The 18,078-nt window shown below is 40.8% G+C and overlaps 3 protein-coding genes across 17 annotated transcripts in view; 1 reads left to right on the top strand and 2 right to left on the bottom strand.

The window, feature by feature from the left end:
* The window catches only part of LOC103379826 (SRY-box transcription factor 6), a 103,355-nt gene extending 97,960 nt beyond the window's left edge, over positions 1-5,395 (bottom strand). For 6 of the 8 annotated variants that reach the window (XM_025055923.1, XM_025055927.1, XM_025055926.1 and 3 more), the window contains exons 1-4: positions 5,211-5,395; positions 4,909-5,111; positions 4,763-4,834; positions 2,470-2,755 (exon numbers count right to left, since the gene is read on the bottom strand). The gene's annotated coding sequence lies outside the window, so the exon portion shown is untranslated. Of the gene's footprint in view, positions 1-2,469; positions 2,900-4,762; positions 4,835-4,908; positions 5,112-5,210 lie in introns of those variants that run through there. The other 2 variants (XM_025055924.1, XM_025055925.1) reach the window with 2 other exon arrangements.
* A 140-nt stretch (positions 5,396-5,535) lies between these two features.
* c6h11orf58 (chromosome 6 C11orf58 homolog) lies at positions 5,536-7,627 on the top strand. Its single transcript, XM_008311511.3, has 5 exons — positions 5,536-5,718; positions 6,171-6,254; positions 6,358-6,418; positions 6,667-6,776; positions 7,011-7,627. The coding sequence occupies exons 1-5, from the start codon at positions 5,665-5,667 to the stop codon at positions 7,245-7,247; spliced, it is 546 nt and encodes a 181-aa protein (XP_008309733.1). The 5' UTR covers positions 5,536-5,664; the 3' UTR covers positions 7,248-7,627.
* Positions 7,457-18,078, bottom strand: part of LOC103379823 (pleckstrin homology domain-containing family A member 7) — an 88,417-nt gene continuing 77,795 nt past the window's right edge. For 7 of the 8 annotated variants that reach the window (XM_025055916.1, XM_017033134.2, XM_025055920.1 and 4 more), the window contains 14 exons: positions 17,967-18,032; positions 16,779-16,859; positions 16,247-16,396; positions 16,005-16,106; positions 15,444-15,555; positions 15,143-15,273; positions 14,484-14,678; positions 14,289-14,385; positions 14,088-14,179; positions 13,185-13,460; positions 9,787-9,945; positions 9,486-9,619; positions 9,039-9,172; positions 7,457-8,396 (listed from right to left, as the gene is read on the bottom strand). In XM_025055916.1, the coding sequence (XP_024911684.1) occupies positions 8,374-8,396; positions 9,039-9,172; positions 9,486-9,619; positions 9,787-9,945; positions 13,185-13,460; positions 14,088-14,179; positions 14,289-14,385; positions 14,484-14,678; positions 15,143-15,273; positions 15,444-15,555; positions 16,005-16,106; positions 16,247-16,396; positions 16,779-16,859; positions 17,967-18,032 (1,752 nt within the window). In that variant the 3' untranslated portion in view covers positions 7,457-8,373. The remainder of the gene's footprint in view (positions 8,397-9,038; positions 9,173-9,485; positions 9,620-9,786; positions 9,946-13,184; positions 13,461-14,087; positions 14,180-14,288; positions 14,386-14,483; positions 14,679-15,142; positions 15,274-15,443; positions 15,556-16,004; positions 16,107-16,246; positions 16,397-16,778; positions 16,860-17,966; positions 18,033-18,078) is intronic. The other variant, XM_025055917.1, reaches the window with a different exon arrangement.

Here is an 18,078-nt window from a genome sequence, read left to right as displayed (position 1 = left end):
ACAGTGCCGGGGGACCCGCTCTATAAGTGAGGGCCCCCCCGGGCAAGAAAGGGGGGGGGGGGGGGGGGGGGTATCGCAGGTCTGGCTCAGGGCGCAGGGAGCGCACAGCCATGAAGCCCGGGACAATGTGCTGAATTGGCAGCCTATATATAAGTCTGCCATTTGGACACTCTAATGCCACTTTACCTTATGAGGGAACTTCAACCCGCAGCACCTGCTCAAAACAAAATGCCATTGGAGATCAACTTCAGCCAGCGACCCCCCACACCCTCACTCGGATTGTTTTTCAGACAGACACATGTGAGAGAGAGGGGGAGGAGGGGGGGGGGGGGGTGGAGGTGGGGGGGGTCTATAAACTGTTGTGCCAGTGTCCGAACAATCAAGTAACTTGTTGGTTGTTGTGATTTACTGCACCATCAGGTACGGGGGGGGGGGGGTGGAGGGGGGGTTGTCCTGAGGATGAGCGCACTGACTCCGACCTCTTCAAATGGACAGCATTGGCTCTTCTCGATCATTTGCCGCTGATCGACTAAAAATCAAACAATAACGCGCGGTTTCCTCTCCTGTTGCTTTCGTGCTCTCGTTTTACCCACCGAGTGTCTGTCTGTCTCTGAGAGCTCCTTATCTACAGCCCACCACTGGCTTATCTCGGAGGACTAGAGCGGCTTGAAATACAGGGAAACACCCTGTAGTGACGCTATCAGCCTGACCCAGGCCCTGGTCATCCGCCTTGTCCTCCTGTACCCTCTGTCACATCGTCACTGTGACCGGGGCCTGGGCGATTGTCCGGATCAGACTGGGGGTGCATGCAGCAGGATCACACACACACACACACACACGCCTGTGAAGATGAGGGATCACGCGCATACACGCACGCACGCACGCACGCAGCGCAGGTTGACAAACGGGCAGTGAGTGACAGGTGAAGCTGCACCTTTTTATCGCCCCAGGAAAAAGTTGCATAAACTTTTGTAGACGCGTCATCGTGATGCTGAGAGGAGAGAATTAAGAAAAGAAATAAAACAAACTTACACAGACTAGTTCATTCACCTCTGTCCGGGGAGACTGTTTGACTGTTTGTCCCCCGGTATTGTCTCCTGCGCTTTAGGACTGCGGGTCTATTTTAACGCATGACTCACGCATTCTTCTGGGGTCATTCGCCGTGAACTCCGACTGGAGGGTTAACTGGGGGGGGGGGGGTAAATAAGACGCCTCCTCCTCTTCGTCGTCTTCTCTATCACTGTAGTCTATTTTTCTCGATTGTATTCCAGCGCGTACACGTGAAGAGACGCCTCAGAGTTTTTTGCGTCTCTGGAGCTGCTGCCGCCGGGGACGCGCATGAGGTCAACAGAGGTCCCGGGGAGAGCAGGGTGGTTGGGGTTCTGGACTGTGTGGCCACAGAGGAAAAAATACAGAGTGACACAAAATCACCCCAAATACTGCAGGAGTGACGGTTCCTGCTTCTGTTACATTTTTTTATTTGATTTTTTGACAAATGTCCTGCTTTTAAATGTAGTGTAAGAAATGAATTTAAAAAATGAATAATAAGAGAAAGTGTTTAAATAATTCCCTTTTTTAAAATATTTTTACCTGTTTTTCTAATTGACTGAAAAAATAACCTGTGGCTCAGAGACTCCGTGTGAACTTGTTGTGGCCTTAATTTCTGAACCATTGAACGTCTTCTGTTAATAAACCGTGACAAAGACGAGATGGAGGTGACCCCCCCCCCCACACACACACACACACACACACACCCCTCCACAATAAGTCAACTTTTTCCTCTCTTTCCACGGTGCATAATATGGAACAGCAGCGTCAAGTCAGGCTGATATTCTGCATGGTGATGATTTTTCGGGCATGTTTTTAAAGTGAGTGAAGAAAATAAAATTAAATTCGTTTTGGAAAAATCCTTCAGCCTTTGTATTATCTTTTTAAAGCACCTCGTTTGGAGGATTAGACATTTGAGAAATATTTTTCACCCCCTGTCAGATCTCCTCCTATAGAGAAGAGCAAATAAAAAAATTTGCATTTTAAGTCCTGTGTAAACAAAGCTGTAGTTTGAGCCCCTTACGACAAGAAGCTAATTTTAATATATTGTGTCTGAACTGCCAAATTTAAATTAAGATAATCACAACTAGAAAAAAAAACTTTTAAAAACCAACCAATTTTGGACTAGTGTTTTAATTGCAACAAAACCGATTTTCAATAATAATAATAATAATAATAATGTCTCGGCTATATTGATTTCATATTATTTGCTATTATTTTTTCCGAAAAGAAAACGTGTCAGAGTGAAGGAAAAGTTGTGTGACTGTAATCACAGCTACACTGCACTGCTGACTGAATCTGCTGCTGTCATCTGTGTTTGTTGTGGAGCTCAGATAAACGCACGGAGTTCACACAGACAATGAGAGCAGAGGGACCGGCTGTCCACTCCACACACTGAACCACAGAGCCAGCTGCTCTCACCTGGATCCACGTGTCCGGACACTTCCTTCAACGCGTCCTCCTGGTTCAGTCGGATGCGGATGGATCGACGCTGACGATGGTCTCCGGAGTCGGGGCTCAGTCACTTCATACGCAGCCTTCAAATCCCGTGCGTAAAGTCAGCATCGCTGGAGCGGGTCAGGGACTTTGGTAACTCCTCCGTTAGCGCTCCGCAGAAGAAGACAAACTACAGTCATGCACCTCGGTGTCTTTGTCAGAAGAGACGCTGAGCCGCAGGAGCTGTCATCGGGTGGACGCTGAGTTTTTCCTCCAAAAAAAAAAAAGTATTTTAAGTTACTTCCCGTCGAGCATAATGTGGAGGTTAAGTGAGAGTGCGGGGCAGCGCCGGGTAAAGAGGCAGAGGCTGGATAACCCCTCCCTCCCTGTCTCTCTCTTTCTCTCTCTCTCTCTCTCTCTCGCTCTCCCTCTCTTTCTCTCACCCAATTTGAAACACACACACTCACTTACACTTACACACACACACACACCTGTTTGAATTATTTTCCAGATTACAAAGAAAATAGTCACATCTCCAAAACTTTAGTTGACTCGTGTTTGTATGTACTGCATGTGTGTGTGTGTGTGTGCGTGTGTGTGTGTGTGTTCTTGTGGGAACATGTCCTGGATGGAGACACATAGTCCTTGTTGACATTTTGACATTTTGCAGGTCTACTGAGGGAGCAGGATTGGAGTTAGGATTAGATTTAGGGTCAGATTAAAGTGACATCATAAATATGAAAACTAAAGGAGTGAAACAACAACAGTAACAAGGGTTTAAGGACAGAGTCAGGTTTAGGCTGGACATGTCATCTGTTACAGGTCAACTTGGGTAGTAATAGTGATCAAAAAAACATGCATGTTGTGTGTGCGTGTGTGTGTGTGGATGGAGGACAGCTTTGAATCAAAACATCAGTTAAATCTAAATTTGAGTCGCAAGACTGAAACCCTGATGGAAATTAGGTTGAGGTTAAGATAAGGGTTAGGATAAGGCTTGCGTGTGTGTGTGTTTAACGTCACAATCAAAAATATGTTTTAAAATATACATATCGCAATACAAACGTCGACACATCATCGATGTTCCATGTGTTTTTCATTATTATTATTTTTCAATAATAACGCAACTTAACGACATTCGTTCAATAGCAAACTGTCTTTTTAATTGTCTAATGCCGAGGACTTCAACAGAGGGCCCGCGACCCCTAGGGGAACTTGGGAGTTGCTGCAGGGAGGTCATGAAATATTTGGTTCACTGAACAATTTTTTATTCTCTGTTTCCTATGTTTAAAATTAAAACATGAATATAATGAAGAACATGTTGTATTTGATTGTCTTAGTATTTATTGTAAAAAAAAGATGGTTCATTTAAATATGCACCAAGTTGTTTAACATTAAATGGTGAATTGTTTTAAATTGTATGGATTTCTTCTTGGTCATTTCACCCAAAACTACACTGAGATGTGTTGAAGCATTTTCCCAAATTATCTTTAATGTGGACTGAAAAACCTTTCTCGCAAAACACACAAATAAAAAGAAAAATCAAACTTTCTAGGAGGTTATGGTACATGAAGTTGACAGCTGAATAAGATTTGTGTGGCGTTCACTCCAGGATATTTCAGATGCCAAAATTCACAGGACATTTTGATTGACGCTGGTGTTAAAAAACGAGAAACAACCAAATGTAAATGAAATATTATTTAGTTAGTTATTTCGTAGCTTGCGTTTATTTATTTTGGGAGAAGAAGTTGAAGATTAATTATAAAAATGCCACTAATATTCTTCAACCCACACTGTCGCCGTTATATCTATGAGACAGAAAAAGTGCGATCGTCATGTTAACGCAGAGAGAGCGCGTCTTGTGCTCCGTCTCTATTACGTTGACTCTACTGCCACCTTTTGGAGATTTAAGTAAATGCAGTCAATGAGCGGTGTATTCCATCTTCATGGCCATGAGCCAAATGAAGAAACAACCTACTAACTCAATTAATTATTTCATTTTCTTTCGTTAAAGACACTTTGTATAAGATTTTTTGTGCTTTCTGTGTTGAACTCAAGCCATCTGTTTTCACGAAACAAGTTTGTGGACATTAAAATAAAGAAAAAAGAAAAAAACAACAAACAAAACATGCTTCCCCATGTACTGAATTAGTAATCTGCCTTGAAAGGGACTATAATAGACTGAATACACCAAAAGTGTGTGTAAGACTACATTCATGCATGTTTTGTGCCTCCATTAATATTCATAGAAGTGCAAGTTGTTCTTCATTAGTGAACCTACCTGTATAATCTGGACAGACTGACGGTTCGTTCCACTTTAGTTTGGACCTGACACTTCAGCGTCATCTACAGGCTAAAATAAACACAGTTTGGTCATTTAGTGATTCATTATTTACGTGAGGTGAGGGTATAACCAACGTGTCACACCTTTGTCTGCTAATCCTTCTCCAAACGGCCGTTTTGTGCTCAAACTTTTTTGAAAAGGCTTTCAAATGTTTGTTTCTTTTTCTTTTTCCTCTTCGTATGATTGCATATTATAAGTTTTAGCTCCCCGTCTTCCCTTGCACCATTCATCGTCGACATTCTTAACCTGCCTGCCGTTTCAGGTTAGCAAACGTTGTTGCACCTAGCTTCAAAAACAGGTGTTTAGTTAGGTGGGTTGCCAGTTCCGGACAAAACGAAGGTTTTTTTTAATGTTTTGTTTCAAATAAATATAGATTTTTACTTACCTTATTTGTCACCGGCTCCAAAAAAGTCTATTTTTTCTGTAAATTTGCTGATCAAGAAATGAAATTCCCAGCATCCGCAAACATCAGTTTCCCTGCCAAACTTTCCTTAGTTTCTACTCAAAGTTGTAGCAACACCTAATGTTGCCAAGAACACACATACTTATGTTTTTGTGTCGTCGTTAAACTGAAGCTTAAGAAAAGTGGGACCCTTTAGTTATCTGTGTGGACCTCACGCATATTACCCACAAGTTGGTAAAATTCAGTCCAAATCCATATGAGACTTAAAGTGCCATCCACTGGGGGCAAAAGAGAGTTTCCATCGCATTGTAAGCGCTGTAGAAGAAGACAAAGGTCGGGTGACGTCACAATTCAGCCGTGTTGTTAAACCAGGTTAGCCTGTACCAATTCTGTGACATGATATTTAAGTGACATTTGTTTGAAGCAGGTCGTCATAATGAGTTACCCAGAAGAAAAACACGGAACAAAACGACCTGCATCCCCGAGTCAAGTGAGTGAATCTAGAAAAAACAGGAAGTACAGGAAAACTAAAGAGGGTTCAGAATAAAGCTAACAACGTTAGCCTGTTTTTTCTTTTACGGTCAAACTAGAAGACGTTGAACGTTGTGTCGTAAACAACCTTCACGCACATTTGAAGTTTTCACGATCAGTCTTATTTATCAATTTATTTGTATTGAAGCTATTGTTATTAAAACATATAGAAATAACTGGTCTACCTAAAAGGCATACACAGTGGGTTACATACATACAATGGTCCAGAACCGTTCCCGTTTATGACGACGGTACGATTTATTTTGGTAACACATTTGTGCTTTAAATTTTTTACATAAAGGTACTACTACATACTACATAAAACAAAATCTTCACACTGCCTATAATTTAGCACTGTTCACACACAGGGTGCAATGATTACAAATTAACTAATGTTTTTTGTCCTGTCAGGATGGGTCGACTCAGTGGGAATCAGCTGATCTAGGAAGTGACGCAAGGAAACAGAAGTTCTTGCGGCTGATGGGTGCTGGAAAGGTTTGTAATTTGTTATAGACAACTTTATAAAAATGTATTGCCTGTAAAAGGGATATGTTTCACAATAAGAAAGATCTATAATGTGATTCATTCTGTTCTGCAGAAGGAACACACAGGCCGCCTCATCATTGGTGACCATAAATCTACATCCCACGTCCGCAGTGGTAAGACTAGTTGTTTTGCTTCTGTAAACTAGTGTGTCCAGGTTTATGATATTCTGTATTGTGGTCTGCTCCTGGATAAAAAATATCAGAGAACTCGTGCCCTGTGTCACATACCCATACTGCCTCATTGTTGCACCACTGAAATTAACTTAGCTTTCCCGCTACACATCCGCCACACAGATCTATCCAGACATGGATAGGCCTGTAATGGCTGGGTGTGCCTGCTGTGACTGGTGTCTCCTCTGCAGGGCAAGAAGACAAGAAGATCAGTGATCAGCTGGAGATGCAGTATCACCAGGGCATGGATGGAATTCTCTCAGGACGTAGCCGGAGACATTGTGGCCTTGGCTTTAGTGAGGTGAATATACTGTAGCTCACACAGTAAGCCTATGGTAGTCTATATATATTTACATGTATATGTGTGTCTGTGTATATATATATAGAGTATATATGAAAATATACCAAGGGGGAAATGCTGTCATTGAGTTAAATTAATGTTGACTGTAATCATTTGTTGGAAGGGAAGAATGATACTTTGTCATTAATTATAGTCTTAAGTCTTCAAAAAAAAAAATTTTTTTCTAATTCAAAGCCTGAGCTACTTCCAGAGACATGTCCTGCCCTCGCAGCAGAAAGTGAGACAAAAGAAAGCACAGCAGAGCGATCAACACAGGAGTCCACAGATGTCAAGGAAAAGGTCTCAGAGGAAAAGAGCTCAGAGGAAAAGAGCTCAGAGGAAAAGAGCTCAGAGCAGAGCAGACGCAGCTCTGACAGCAGGAGTGAAGAACAGAAACATGACTACAAAATGGCTTTTGTCAAGTCTACATAGGGCTGACCGGTCAAACAGAGACATATTAGCTTTTCAAATCCCAGACTTGTACATTTCAAATTTAGCCCTCAGTGATCACTAGATGTTTTAGTATTTAGTAGGAAGAAAATGGTCCTGTACAAACTGAACCACCATCACTGAACAGCATGGGGTTTAAGGTTTGGATTAATTGGAATTATGTTTTGGTTACTTTTTTTTTATTATTTTAAATCCCGTTTTGATTCTGTTTGAACATCGTAACCGTCATTTTAACAGTCAGTCACATGTTGTGCAGAGCAGAATTATGTTTACTTTGAAGGGATTTCTGTACAAATCACGAAACATGTCTTCACTTTTTCTGTTTGAAGATAAATAAAAGGTGTGAATTTTCCTTTTCTTAATCATGGAGCTCCAGTTTGCAGTACATTTATTTTTTTACAAAATCATTTAGATTTGTGCATTTACAACTGTCCAACTGAAGCCAACATTTCTATTAATTGAAGTAACTAAAGTTATTAAAGCTCTCCTCTGATCTCATCAGCTTCTGCAGTAGAAAGACCTTAAGAGTAGGGAAATGCTGTCAGTCCAAATGCAGATTAGCAAATGCAGGACAGTAAATATAAAACGATAATCCAGATTATAGTTGATCAAAAAGAGTACATTCTGTCATGAAGCTGTAGACCGTAACAAAGTGAACACACGAAGAAGAACTTGACTTTATTTGATTTTATTATAAGTAGTGATGTTTTCTCTTTGGTATGTGTTAAACTATTGTTGATATAGAGTTGATTGACAAAACTATGATCGTGATGTGATCACTGAAAAAAATATAATACAGTATTAAAAAAAATCCAAATTATAAATAAATAATGTGAAAACAATTAAAACTGTGAACTGAGTATGTTAACAGTGATCACACACTTTATTTGAAAAATCCACTCGTAAAAACAAACCAAACTGTCAAACAGCTAACTGTTGATTAAAAACAAACTCATTTTCTGGCAGTGTAAGTGCAGAAGTAATTGGATTAAAAAAAAATCTGTCAGTTTCCAGTCATTAGAAAATGTTTTAGAAGTGAATCAGTTAGTTCGTGGCTCTGCTGAGATTCTTTCTTCTGTCTCTGAGTTTGGCAGAATGTTCCTGTGGGTCAGTGCTGCGCAACAGCATTGGCTGAGAAGAAGAAAAAGACTGGTGAAATATTTCTTTGCAGTAAGAAAATTTCATAATTGTACATTTTACAAGTGGATTTAGAATTTAATTTCAGCAGGTTTGCAGTCGGCCATTTCAAAGATAAACTGATTTCCAGAAAGGAAATCCCAAATCTAACAACTATAATTTTCTCACGTGGCCCATATTTAGGGTTGAGTAATGGCTCACAGGTGGTTAATGCCCACATCCTTATTGCCTGATGTGGGTTGTAATGGAACCTGCTTTGTTCAGGACTGTTTTTGGACTTTTTTTTTTCAGCAATTGGATACTGTGAATTTTACTGACACTTCAGAAAAGGTCCATATATATTGAGAATATTTGTGCCACATTTGCCATTTTACATATGGACCACTTCAGACTAACAGGTCCACATTGTATGGTCTGGATGAAAGCTTGCATTCTTTAGATATCTCCTAAGAAGAGTTTCGTCTGCATTCGTCCAGGTGTACATAAATGGCAGTCACACATAATTGTTTAATTTTCAGGTGAAGCCTCTAAAGTACGTTCTCTAATTAGCTAACAATGTCCTCTGCTAACAACTGAAAGTCTGACGTCCTCTTTGACAAAACTGATTTTTGTTTTTTTTATAAGTTAAACACTAACCTGCCACTAGTTTGCTCTTGCGTGACGCCTCAGAAGCCAGAGCGTGAGAAACATTCATGATTCTCTCCTGTTGTTTCAGAGCCGAGTCCAGTTCACTGAAGTCCAGTGGAGCCGACTGTTGGAGGTTCTGAACACTGTTGAAAAGTCACAGAGCCGGAAGGTTGGTTTATAAGTGGAATATGTTCCTTTCATACAGATGAGTGAATCCTTAAATAATTTCACACAGGAAATGAGCAGGTGCTTCACATCCGGTAGAACAATGTAATTCCTAAAATGTTACATCTTTTCATAATTGTTTTCTTATGATTAGTAGTCTAGTAGTCTATTAAATAAAGAATCTAATGATTTTTTTTATTATTATTTTTAATGCGTCTAGTAGTCTATTAAATAAAGAATCTGATTTTTTTATTATTATTATTTTAAAAAGTCTAAGGAACAACGGTTTACCTCGATTTAGCCAGTAAGTTCTTGATGCGCTCAGCTCTTCGAGAACGTTCTTCCATTTCCTCGGGACTTGCAGGCTCCTCAGGCTCGGACTCTACGTACCGCTCTGGTATAGGCACTTTCTGCGGCATGCCCAGCTGTGGTTGAAAGGAAGGTTACTGACATCTAGCGGTTTCGAATGACATTGCAACCATTTTATGTTTACATGTTTAATAAACATGTTTATTACTGAAGCGAAAACAGGGATTGAGACTATTCTAACAACACTGTCACAAATCCAGAACAGACAAAGGTGCGGATTTACCTCCAGGCTGATGTCCAGATCGTAGTCGAACGGCTCAATGTCCACTTCTCGTATGAACTTTAACGGCACTGTCACCCACTCATCAGACAGAAACCTGTCTCTCTGTCTACCCTTTTCCCACTCTTCGTAGCTCTGACCCTCAGCAGCCGGTCGCTCCTCCTGTCATTCAAAGACCCAGAAAACACACGTTTTTTTCCCTAGATGATATTTGTTTAGAAAAAGAGAAATTATTTCTTTATATCACGTTAATTCAATGGCTCACATACTGTAGTGGTCTGTTTAACTTTAAGCTTCCTGTTCCACTACTTTACCCGAGTTCTCCTATCAGAAATCTGCCTAATTATGTCACTTTGAAACACACGACTTTTCACATCTCTACTCTTCATCACCCTCATCTGCCTGATGCATGATCACTCCAACATTTGTTGACAAATAATTATTTTATATCCTTACAGAAGAAACAAAGCCACATTACTACTATTACTACTTACATTTTACACCAAATACTTCACGTGTGACATAATCACTTGTTTAATAAAACTGCCTTAGTTGTGTCTGTCTGTATGTGTGTGTGGTTGAAGGGTACTTCAAGTGAGTATCCATCCTAGGATCATCCAAGCCATGAGCCATGCACACATCCTTCTCACTCCAGTAGCCAGCAGCAGGGATCTGATTGGTTGTTGTGTTCACACATGCTCTGCGTCAAAACAGCGTCACATGCCTCGGTGCGTTTAGAAAAATTAATTTAACAACAAAAAAAAAACAAAACAGAGAGGACAAAGAGGGGAAAACAATCATGCAGACACAGATTTGTCAAACCCCACCTGATTAGAAAGAAAACAGCCCAGAGGAGGTTCAGAAGCAAGATAGTCTTTATTGTCAAGTGCAAATGTCTACATGATTGCAAAGAAAATGGAAAGCGTTTTTTTCCGTTGCTTTCCATGTTTTACACAGAGTTAGATTGTTATTAGCTGTTGTTGTTGTTTGTTGTTTTTTTGACTAATCTCTAGGATAATCGTCTCCTCAGTCAGACATTCTTCTGTCTTTACATTGATTAGATTTTCAGTACGCAGCAGTGAAAGGATAAAAGCAATACGACAGAAGAACTCTCCAATTAATACTTGTCGGGAAAAAAAAACTATGAGAAGACAGCAGTGCCGTGGAGAGAACAGAGGAATAGTGGGAAGTAGTTATTATTAAAGCAGTTCAATTATTTATGGGCTTAAAGGGAGGTTTTATCCAAAACATTTTATGATATTATTAGATTATTGAATTTTTAACTTTCTTAAAATTTGAAGATGCTCCTGACTTAAATTTCTTTTTTAATTCACAGGGTGACAACCTATACAGTACTTCCTGTTTCGCACACCTGGTTAATTTAAAATTCAGTAAAGTCATTAGTATGATGCTTTATGAGTAGTATTTGTGTTGTATTATTTTTTTAAATAAAAATTATATTGGAATAATGAATTATAATCAATTAATTCATTCACATGAAAATGGGATCACTATTTTTGTTTGTATTGTCATATTTTAAAAAGCTGTATGCTGATGACTTGATAATTAAACATGACTTTCTTTTCACTTCTGAATTTTACACAAATATATATGACTTTCAAACTTCTGCAAAAGACTACTGCAGCATCTGTAACTGTATGAAAGGCCTCTGACCATGAACTTGAACTAGTTTTTTTCTACTTTATTTTTTCCATGACAAAACTGTCTTCTCCGTGTTCACGTTCCTATTATTGCTTTTCAGCCCCGTCTCCAGTAAAGCTGCTCTGACCCTCTTTGAATGTGTCAAATGTAAATGTTAACCCACTGTAACTTGATTAAAAAGGACCACGTCGTCCATACAAAAACAAAACACTGTCAGTGAGACTGTTGTCTGGAATATAAAGGAGTGTAAACATGTCTGTGCTGGTGGAGTGGATACACTGAAATGATGCTGCTCAAAAAGGTGAAAGGTCATCAGACTGAATGGACTGTATTGCGCCATTCGAATTTCATCATGAAAAATTCTATAGGATCTGCATTTGATTACAGGCACGTCTCAGCACACACAACCTTTATATTGGATTTCGAGCTTTTCTTCATTGAAATCAGTAGGTGTACTGTACAGGTGAGGGCAAAATTATTATTATATTATATAATGTTTAAGGTTCAGCCCCTGAGCTGTCATTGAAGGTAAAATTGCAACAAAATAAAAGACAACGTAGTTCAACCAGGGGTTTCTCAACCACCGGGTCCTGGAGCAATACTGTGCCCCGGGTCATTTAAAATCGGGCAGCTTAGAATTGTTTTTTTTTTTTTAATTATTGGCATAGGTTCAATCTATAATATCTAGTCTAATATATATATTTATATATTGTTTTTTTCTCTTTCAAGTCGAAAACCATTTGACACGTAAAAATAGGGGAGACATAATTAAAGTTAATTAAACATGGAGGTGAAAGGTCAATTATTCACTAAAAGAAAGTTTAAAACTGAAGTTCAGGACCAGATGGGCAGCTCGGTTCCTTGCTCTGGATAAAAGCACTTGGAACACAATAAAACTGATAATAATTTTATCCTCAACTCTAAAAATATATAAATAAAATATATCGGTTATTAAGAGTCTCGAGGTGATATAATAATCAGAATCTTGATGAGGAGGTAAATTTAAGGACAAAGGCAAAACAAGGCACTTGAATCTCTCTAAAGAAAAGAAAGGAGGTGTATTCATGATTTGTACCACGAGCGTCGCTTCTTTCTTCCCTTCCTCAACCTGAAATCTTATACGTCTTCAATTGCCGACATTTCCCTCTGCTCCAATATATATGCTCTATATACCAAATCTCTAGAAAATAGAACTGTACAAGAGTATACTGAAAATATTCCTCAGTAAATAAATAAAAGTGTACAAGTACATGGCATGTGGATGTACATACTCTAGATGGGCTCTTCTTTCTACGGTCTGGCGAATAAACAGGGATTTAAAGGCAGAACGATGCCTTGAAATAAATCCCCATTTTCTACATGGACTTACATTCAAAATTGTGTCAGTGAGGTTCCACCAGTCAGCAGTGGGAACAAGAACCTTTATAAAATTATAGAACTACTCTGTCTCGGTCCAATTCTACTCATGCATCAGCCCTCCCTGTGCTGGGTTCGCCTCCCCGGGCTCTTAAAGCATTAACCAGCCGTGTTAGTCAGCTGCAGCCACATCCTGCCCTTCAGAATGTTAGCGCTCGCAGTTAGTGTGTACAGCTCAAACCGCTCGTTACTGACAGGTGTGTTAGTTTTTTCCTGCAGGGTTATTATGCAGCCAACAGTTGCAGTGTGTCTTAGCAGCAGGGTGGGTGGAGGCGGGTCTCCCTGTGTCTGCTGCTGCTACGTGGGGGCGGAGGGACACGTACGCAGGTCGGCGGGTCTGAAGAGTTTGAAGGCATCCTGAAGGAGGAGGAGGAGGAGGAGGAGTGTTGGGTGGTGACGGTGGACGAGGAGAGGCCCGTGCAGGTGCGCTCCCCCTGGCTGAGGTTCCTCCTACGCTCACGAACCAGCGCCTTCTGGTGGCGCTTCATGCGCTCCAGCTGCTCTTCTGCAGTCATTCGGCCTCGGGGCTGGCTACCTGAGACCTGTGCGCCCCCTGGAGGTGACGACAGACACTCAAAGGCACTCTTAGGTCTCTCCTGCTGAGGTGATGGGAAGATGGGAGGAATCAGAGGAAGGGTTGGAATAATGGAAGGATGGGGGCGTTAGAGGGTCAGGTGATGGTTATTGGAGCAGATAATAGGCAGAGAGAGAATACAGAGATGGAGGATGAACGTGGAAAACAAATGAAAAAATAGTAGAAACAAAAAAACCCAGAAATATTATCAGCTACCAATCAAACACAGCCTTTACTTCGTACGTAATTGTTTCTAATGAACGACAATGTTCATGACATGGTACCTGTGCGCCATCTAGTAGTATGTAGGGGAATCAGATTTTTTTAAACTCAGTTATGGAGATACTGGATATAAAAGAAAATTAATTTTTGTGTGTGTGGTTTCAGAAATATACGTCAGCTGTAGTAATACTCCAGTAGAAATAACAGTGTAGCAACGCCTGATAAAGTCTTATAATCTAATTAGAAATAATTTCCTTTCTTTAGATTCTTTAGACCACAGGAGAACCTAACTCTGTCTTTAATGTTCCAGAGTTTGTACTTGAAACAGCCTTAAAACCTAAACACACCTTTAAAGTTGAAAGTTGAAAAGAGACTTTGAGTCACTGACTCTGTCTTTTGACAGCTTCCCTACGCTCCCTGTGAGACTCACCCTGGCTGCAGAGCTCCCTGGTCCTCTCCTCAGGGTGACGAAGGACCCGATGGGGTTGGAGTGGTTCAGCTGAGAGGAGGAGCCTGACAGACCTGGTCCACGACAACAACAAGTAAAGAAATCAAGTCCTTAAGTCTGAACAATAGTCTGTTGATTAAAAGTTCTATAGAGACTTTATGTCATGTTCCCCACTTCACACACCTTTGCTGGGGAAATACTGGTAGTCGACCTCAGAGCTAGCGTTGTAGTGACTGATTCCTGGCAGCTCAGGTTCACTCAGGTACGACCGCAGGTCGGCCTAAAAACAGAAAGGTCACTGACTGGGGTTTGGAGCAGCAGTGTATTAAATATAGTACCTCTGTGGACTAGGAAAGTTCACATCAAAGACAAGCGTACCTTACCGTCTCCGTTGGTCACATACTGACCACTCTCTCTGTCCCTCTTCCTCTCATCCGACTGGCGTTTCAGTCCTCGCACCGATGTGTGACGGATGACCGAGGCCTCCTTCGGCAGAGGAGGAACCTCAGGAGGTGTCTCTTCGTAGTCATAGAGGCGAGGTAGAGGAGGCCTAGGAGGGGCGCTATCCTCTGCCTGGAACAACAGAACCAGAGAGGCTGATTTACATCTGTCTCCATGATATTTCCCCAGTTTACGCCTAAATGACCTGCTTCACATTTCCTTAGTCATATGCTGTGATCAGCCCATATCATAGCTGCTCCTCAAGCCCAGACATGAGCCTCAAGGAGATCTGACCTGTGCAGCAGCACCCCCTAGTCTCTGGACTGAGCCACCTTTGGACATTGGTCAGGTGCTGCCACTTCCTGTTTTCCCATCTCTTTCAAAAGTACGTTTTCTAAGCACAGTATGAGTTACTGTTGCACTTACAAGTGCAAATTGTAGTTTTATTCCTTTATATTTATTTAGTTGTTCTAGTGCTTTCTGTTTATGTCTAGGTCTTTAACTTATTGTCAGCGTTAATGTTTTCAAATGGTATTAATGATTAAAAGTGATAAATTAGACCCTCTCAGGAGTTGTTGTCTGGGCAGGACACTCACCCACTTTGGCACCATGTTGTGAGGCAGGGTTTGAGAGCGGATGCTGGGGATGGAGCTACGTGGAGGAGGCCGGACCTCCGTGCTGCGAGGAAGCACCGCGGGGTCCGACACCGAAGGCACTAATTTCCTCTCTGTCAAAGACAGTCGAAGCAGACAGTGAGTGTTAGCCTTATATGGAGAAGGTGATTCTGGACTAAAGAAAATCAGGATATAAACTATATATTTAAATCTTTGATCCATTTAATGTTGTTTTATATCATCATGCTAATGCTAACAAGCTGAGCAGCTGTTGTTTTTTCACCTGGGTTCTGGACAGAGTCAATAGTGATCTGGTAGTTGACTTTGCTGGAGCTCAGTACCGCCATCACGTCTTCAATCCTCCACAGCTCACGCTTCATCTCAGCTTTCTCTTGCTGGAATTCAGACAGGACACAAACTTTACCTTTATGACGTAAACGACCATTATACACAGTACTGGTATTTATACAGAACATACATTGGGTAATTTAGTCTTAAGCTCCACCAGGTGGTGCTCGTCTCACGTTTTACAATTCCAATATAAACTCGGAAAATTGTAGTGGATGACATTGCACTAAAGTACTTGAAGGATTTTTTGGATATATGTATATTTTACTTGAATTCTATATTTAAAACCTCGAAAAGATAACAATTAAAACAAATAAAGAATTTAAGAACCCTGATCTAGATTTAAAAAATCTGACAGTATATCTATTTTCATTCTGATATAAATCTCAGAATCTTAGACATATGTTATAATAATTAAAAACATAGATGTATCTAAAACATAACGTGTTGAAGCAACTTGTCTGAGTCTGTGGAGCAGCTGAACACTGAGGCTCACCTGAGGAGTGTCACTGTAGTTCATGTGTGTGCGCAACACTGTCCTCAGCTGTTCTACTGATCTCTCCATCCTGTTGTATTCCTCCCAGGCCTGGGCCATCTCCTGAACCCCGAACAGAAATGAACACACACAAAGTTCACCTACGAACCTGGCTGTCACTGCACACCGTCTCTCAGGTTCCTCCAAAGACACTGACGTAATGAAATGCTACAGTAAAACATCCTGACCAAACACACACTCACCGTGGACAGGCAGGATATCTGGGCTCTAATAGTCACCAGGTCTTCCTGCAGCAGCCTCTGCTGGTAGGCAATTTTCTGGGCGTGGGCTGGTTGCTCCTGGAACTGTTCCATCTGCTGGTGGGACATGTCCAACACGCTTTCCAACTTATCCTAGAGGAGAGAAGAGGCAGCTTACTTACTGGACAATGAGCTGTAAAAGGAACAGAGCAGCAAACATGTGTCACATACATCCTCCAGAGGGCAGTGTGGACTTGTGATACAACGAACCAGAATGACTTGAGACTCGTTTAGTTGAAGATTTACAGAGAAAGAACGTGACGAACACTATATCATCACAGAGCACTGGTACTTCATTATGAGCCGCAAATTGGCCAACTGTATTTAATCCAACACAATGATGTCATTTTCCTTGGCCAACTGTATTTAATCCAACACAAAATTATGTCACTTTCTTTTACACTGTGGACTTCTCAGTGTGGCTCGTTATATGGGTAGAACGAGCAAGAAAAGGAGGAAGTAACTGAGGATTCACCTTATCATCCTTCAGGGTGCTGATCCTCACCTCCAGGTCCTTCAGGATCTTGTCCTGCTCACATAACCGACTCAATTTCACCTGTAGAGGGAGACACAGAGCGTAGCAGGTACTGTTTATAGAAGAAGAGAGGGCACAGTGAAAGCAGCTCTGCTTACTTTGGTTACCTGGTTTGTGCAGCTGTAGGTACAGTACATTCAGTACAGGATCGTAATATTTAACATTTATACTACACCACATGCCTGCACTCCTCAGCGTTAATTACTGTGAGTAAACCCATTAGCCAAGTGGGTGTGACCCACCTGACACGTTTAATTACAGTGTCAGGGAGGCGCCCAGCTCTGTTCATTAATCCCCCTTTGACCTTGACAAACTTCAAGGCAAAGGTTGGATCACAATCCCACGGCAGTAAAACAACACAGCGTCTGTCTGAGGAGGCAGAGTTTATTCATGACAACACTGTGCTTAACCGTAGACATCTTTATTTGCAATGGTAATTTTTATATTCTATCAAATTAAATATTAATCCTGTTGTTATCTTCATGCCCCCGCTGTTGTTGTTGGATCTCATCAAATATTGATCACAGAAGACACTGTTGTAAATTGTGACGTAAGACGTATGCTGGTAGTGGAGAAAAATAGCATATTTGTTAAACTAAACTGAAAACGTGCTGCAGTCGGAAACACCAGCTATAAGATGATGTGGAGATGTGGGATTAAAACCCGGAGTAAAACCAACCCACAAACAACAATGAGAATATATTTTTTAATTTTTCTCATGTTTTTCCCAACTGGTTCATGGCAGCAAATGATTTTTACCTAAACAAACTTAAAGTTAAAAAATGTACAGCTTCTGGTTATAAAGCAATTATCTTGTGTAAAATTATTCTAAGTGCTTAGCACTCAAAGAAAAAAAAGAAGAATAAGGAAGTAGTAAATTAAAGTACTTTAGAAAAGGACATAAGGATTGATGAAACACAGCTTCAGCCAAACGCCTGTGGAAAAACGTTGGCTGGTTAAAATATATTTGCTGGTCCACATATTGATTTTAAAATAACTTTTGTTTTGTTACTTGTTGAAGTAAGTTTGTTATATGACTTTGACCACCACTAGTTTTTTTTTATCCAAGCAATGGAGCATCTGAGGAAATAGTCACAAAACTGATCCTCAGCCCGACTGTGTACTCACATCCACATCACTTTCTGCCACCCTGACAGGTTTCCCCGACTCCTTCAGTGTCTGACTTCCACCAACCTGGAATAAACATTTCCAGATGTTATTCACACAATGGAATAAAGTG

The sequence above is a fragment of the Cynoglossus semilaevis genome, chromosome 6 (assembly GCF_000523025.1).
Source record: "Cynoglossus semilaevis isolate Cse_v1.0 chromosome 6, Cse_v1.0, whole genome shotgun sequence".
NCBI classification, from domain to species: Eukaryota; Metazoa; Chordata; class Actinopteri; order Pleuronectiformes; family Cynoglossidae; genus Cynoglossus; species Cynoglossus semilaevis.
Note: the sequence above shows the minus strand (reverse complement) of the source record. Positions and strands in the feature narration are given on the sequence as shown.

What these genes read in the sequence shown, in the direction of transcription:
- c6h11orf58 (XM_008311511.3), top strand. Translation starts at nt 5,665, where the DNA reads ATGAGTTACCCAGAAGAAAAACACGGAACAAAACGACCTGCATCCCCG. An exon ending in GACCTGCATCCCCGAGTCAA is followed by an intron (nt 5,719 to 6,170) that starts GTGAGTGAATCT and finishes TTGTCCTGTCAG; the next exon opens with GATGGGTCGACTCAGTGGGA. An exon ending in GTGGCCTTGGCTTTAGTGAG is followed by an intron (nt 6,777 to 7,010) that starts GTGAATATACTG and finishes TCTAATTCAAAG; the next exon opens with CCTGAGCTACTTCCAGAGAC.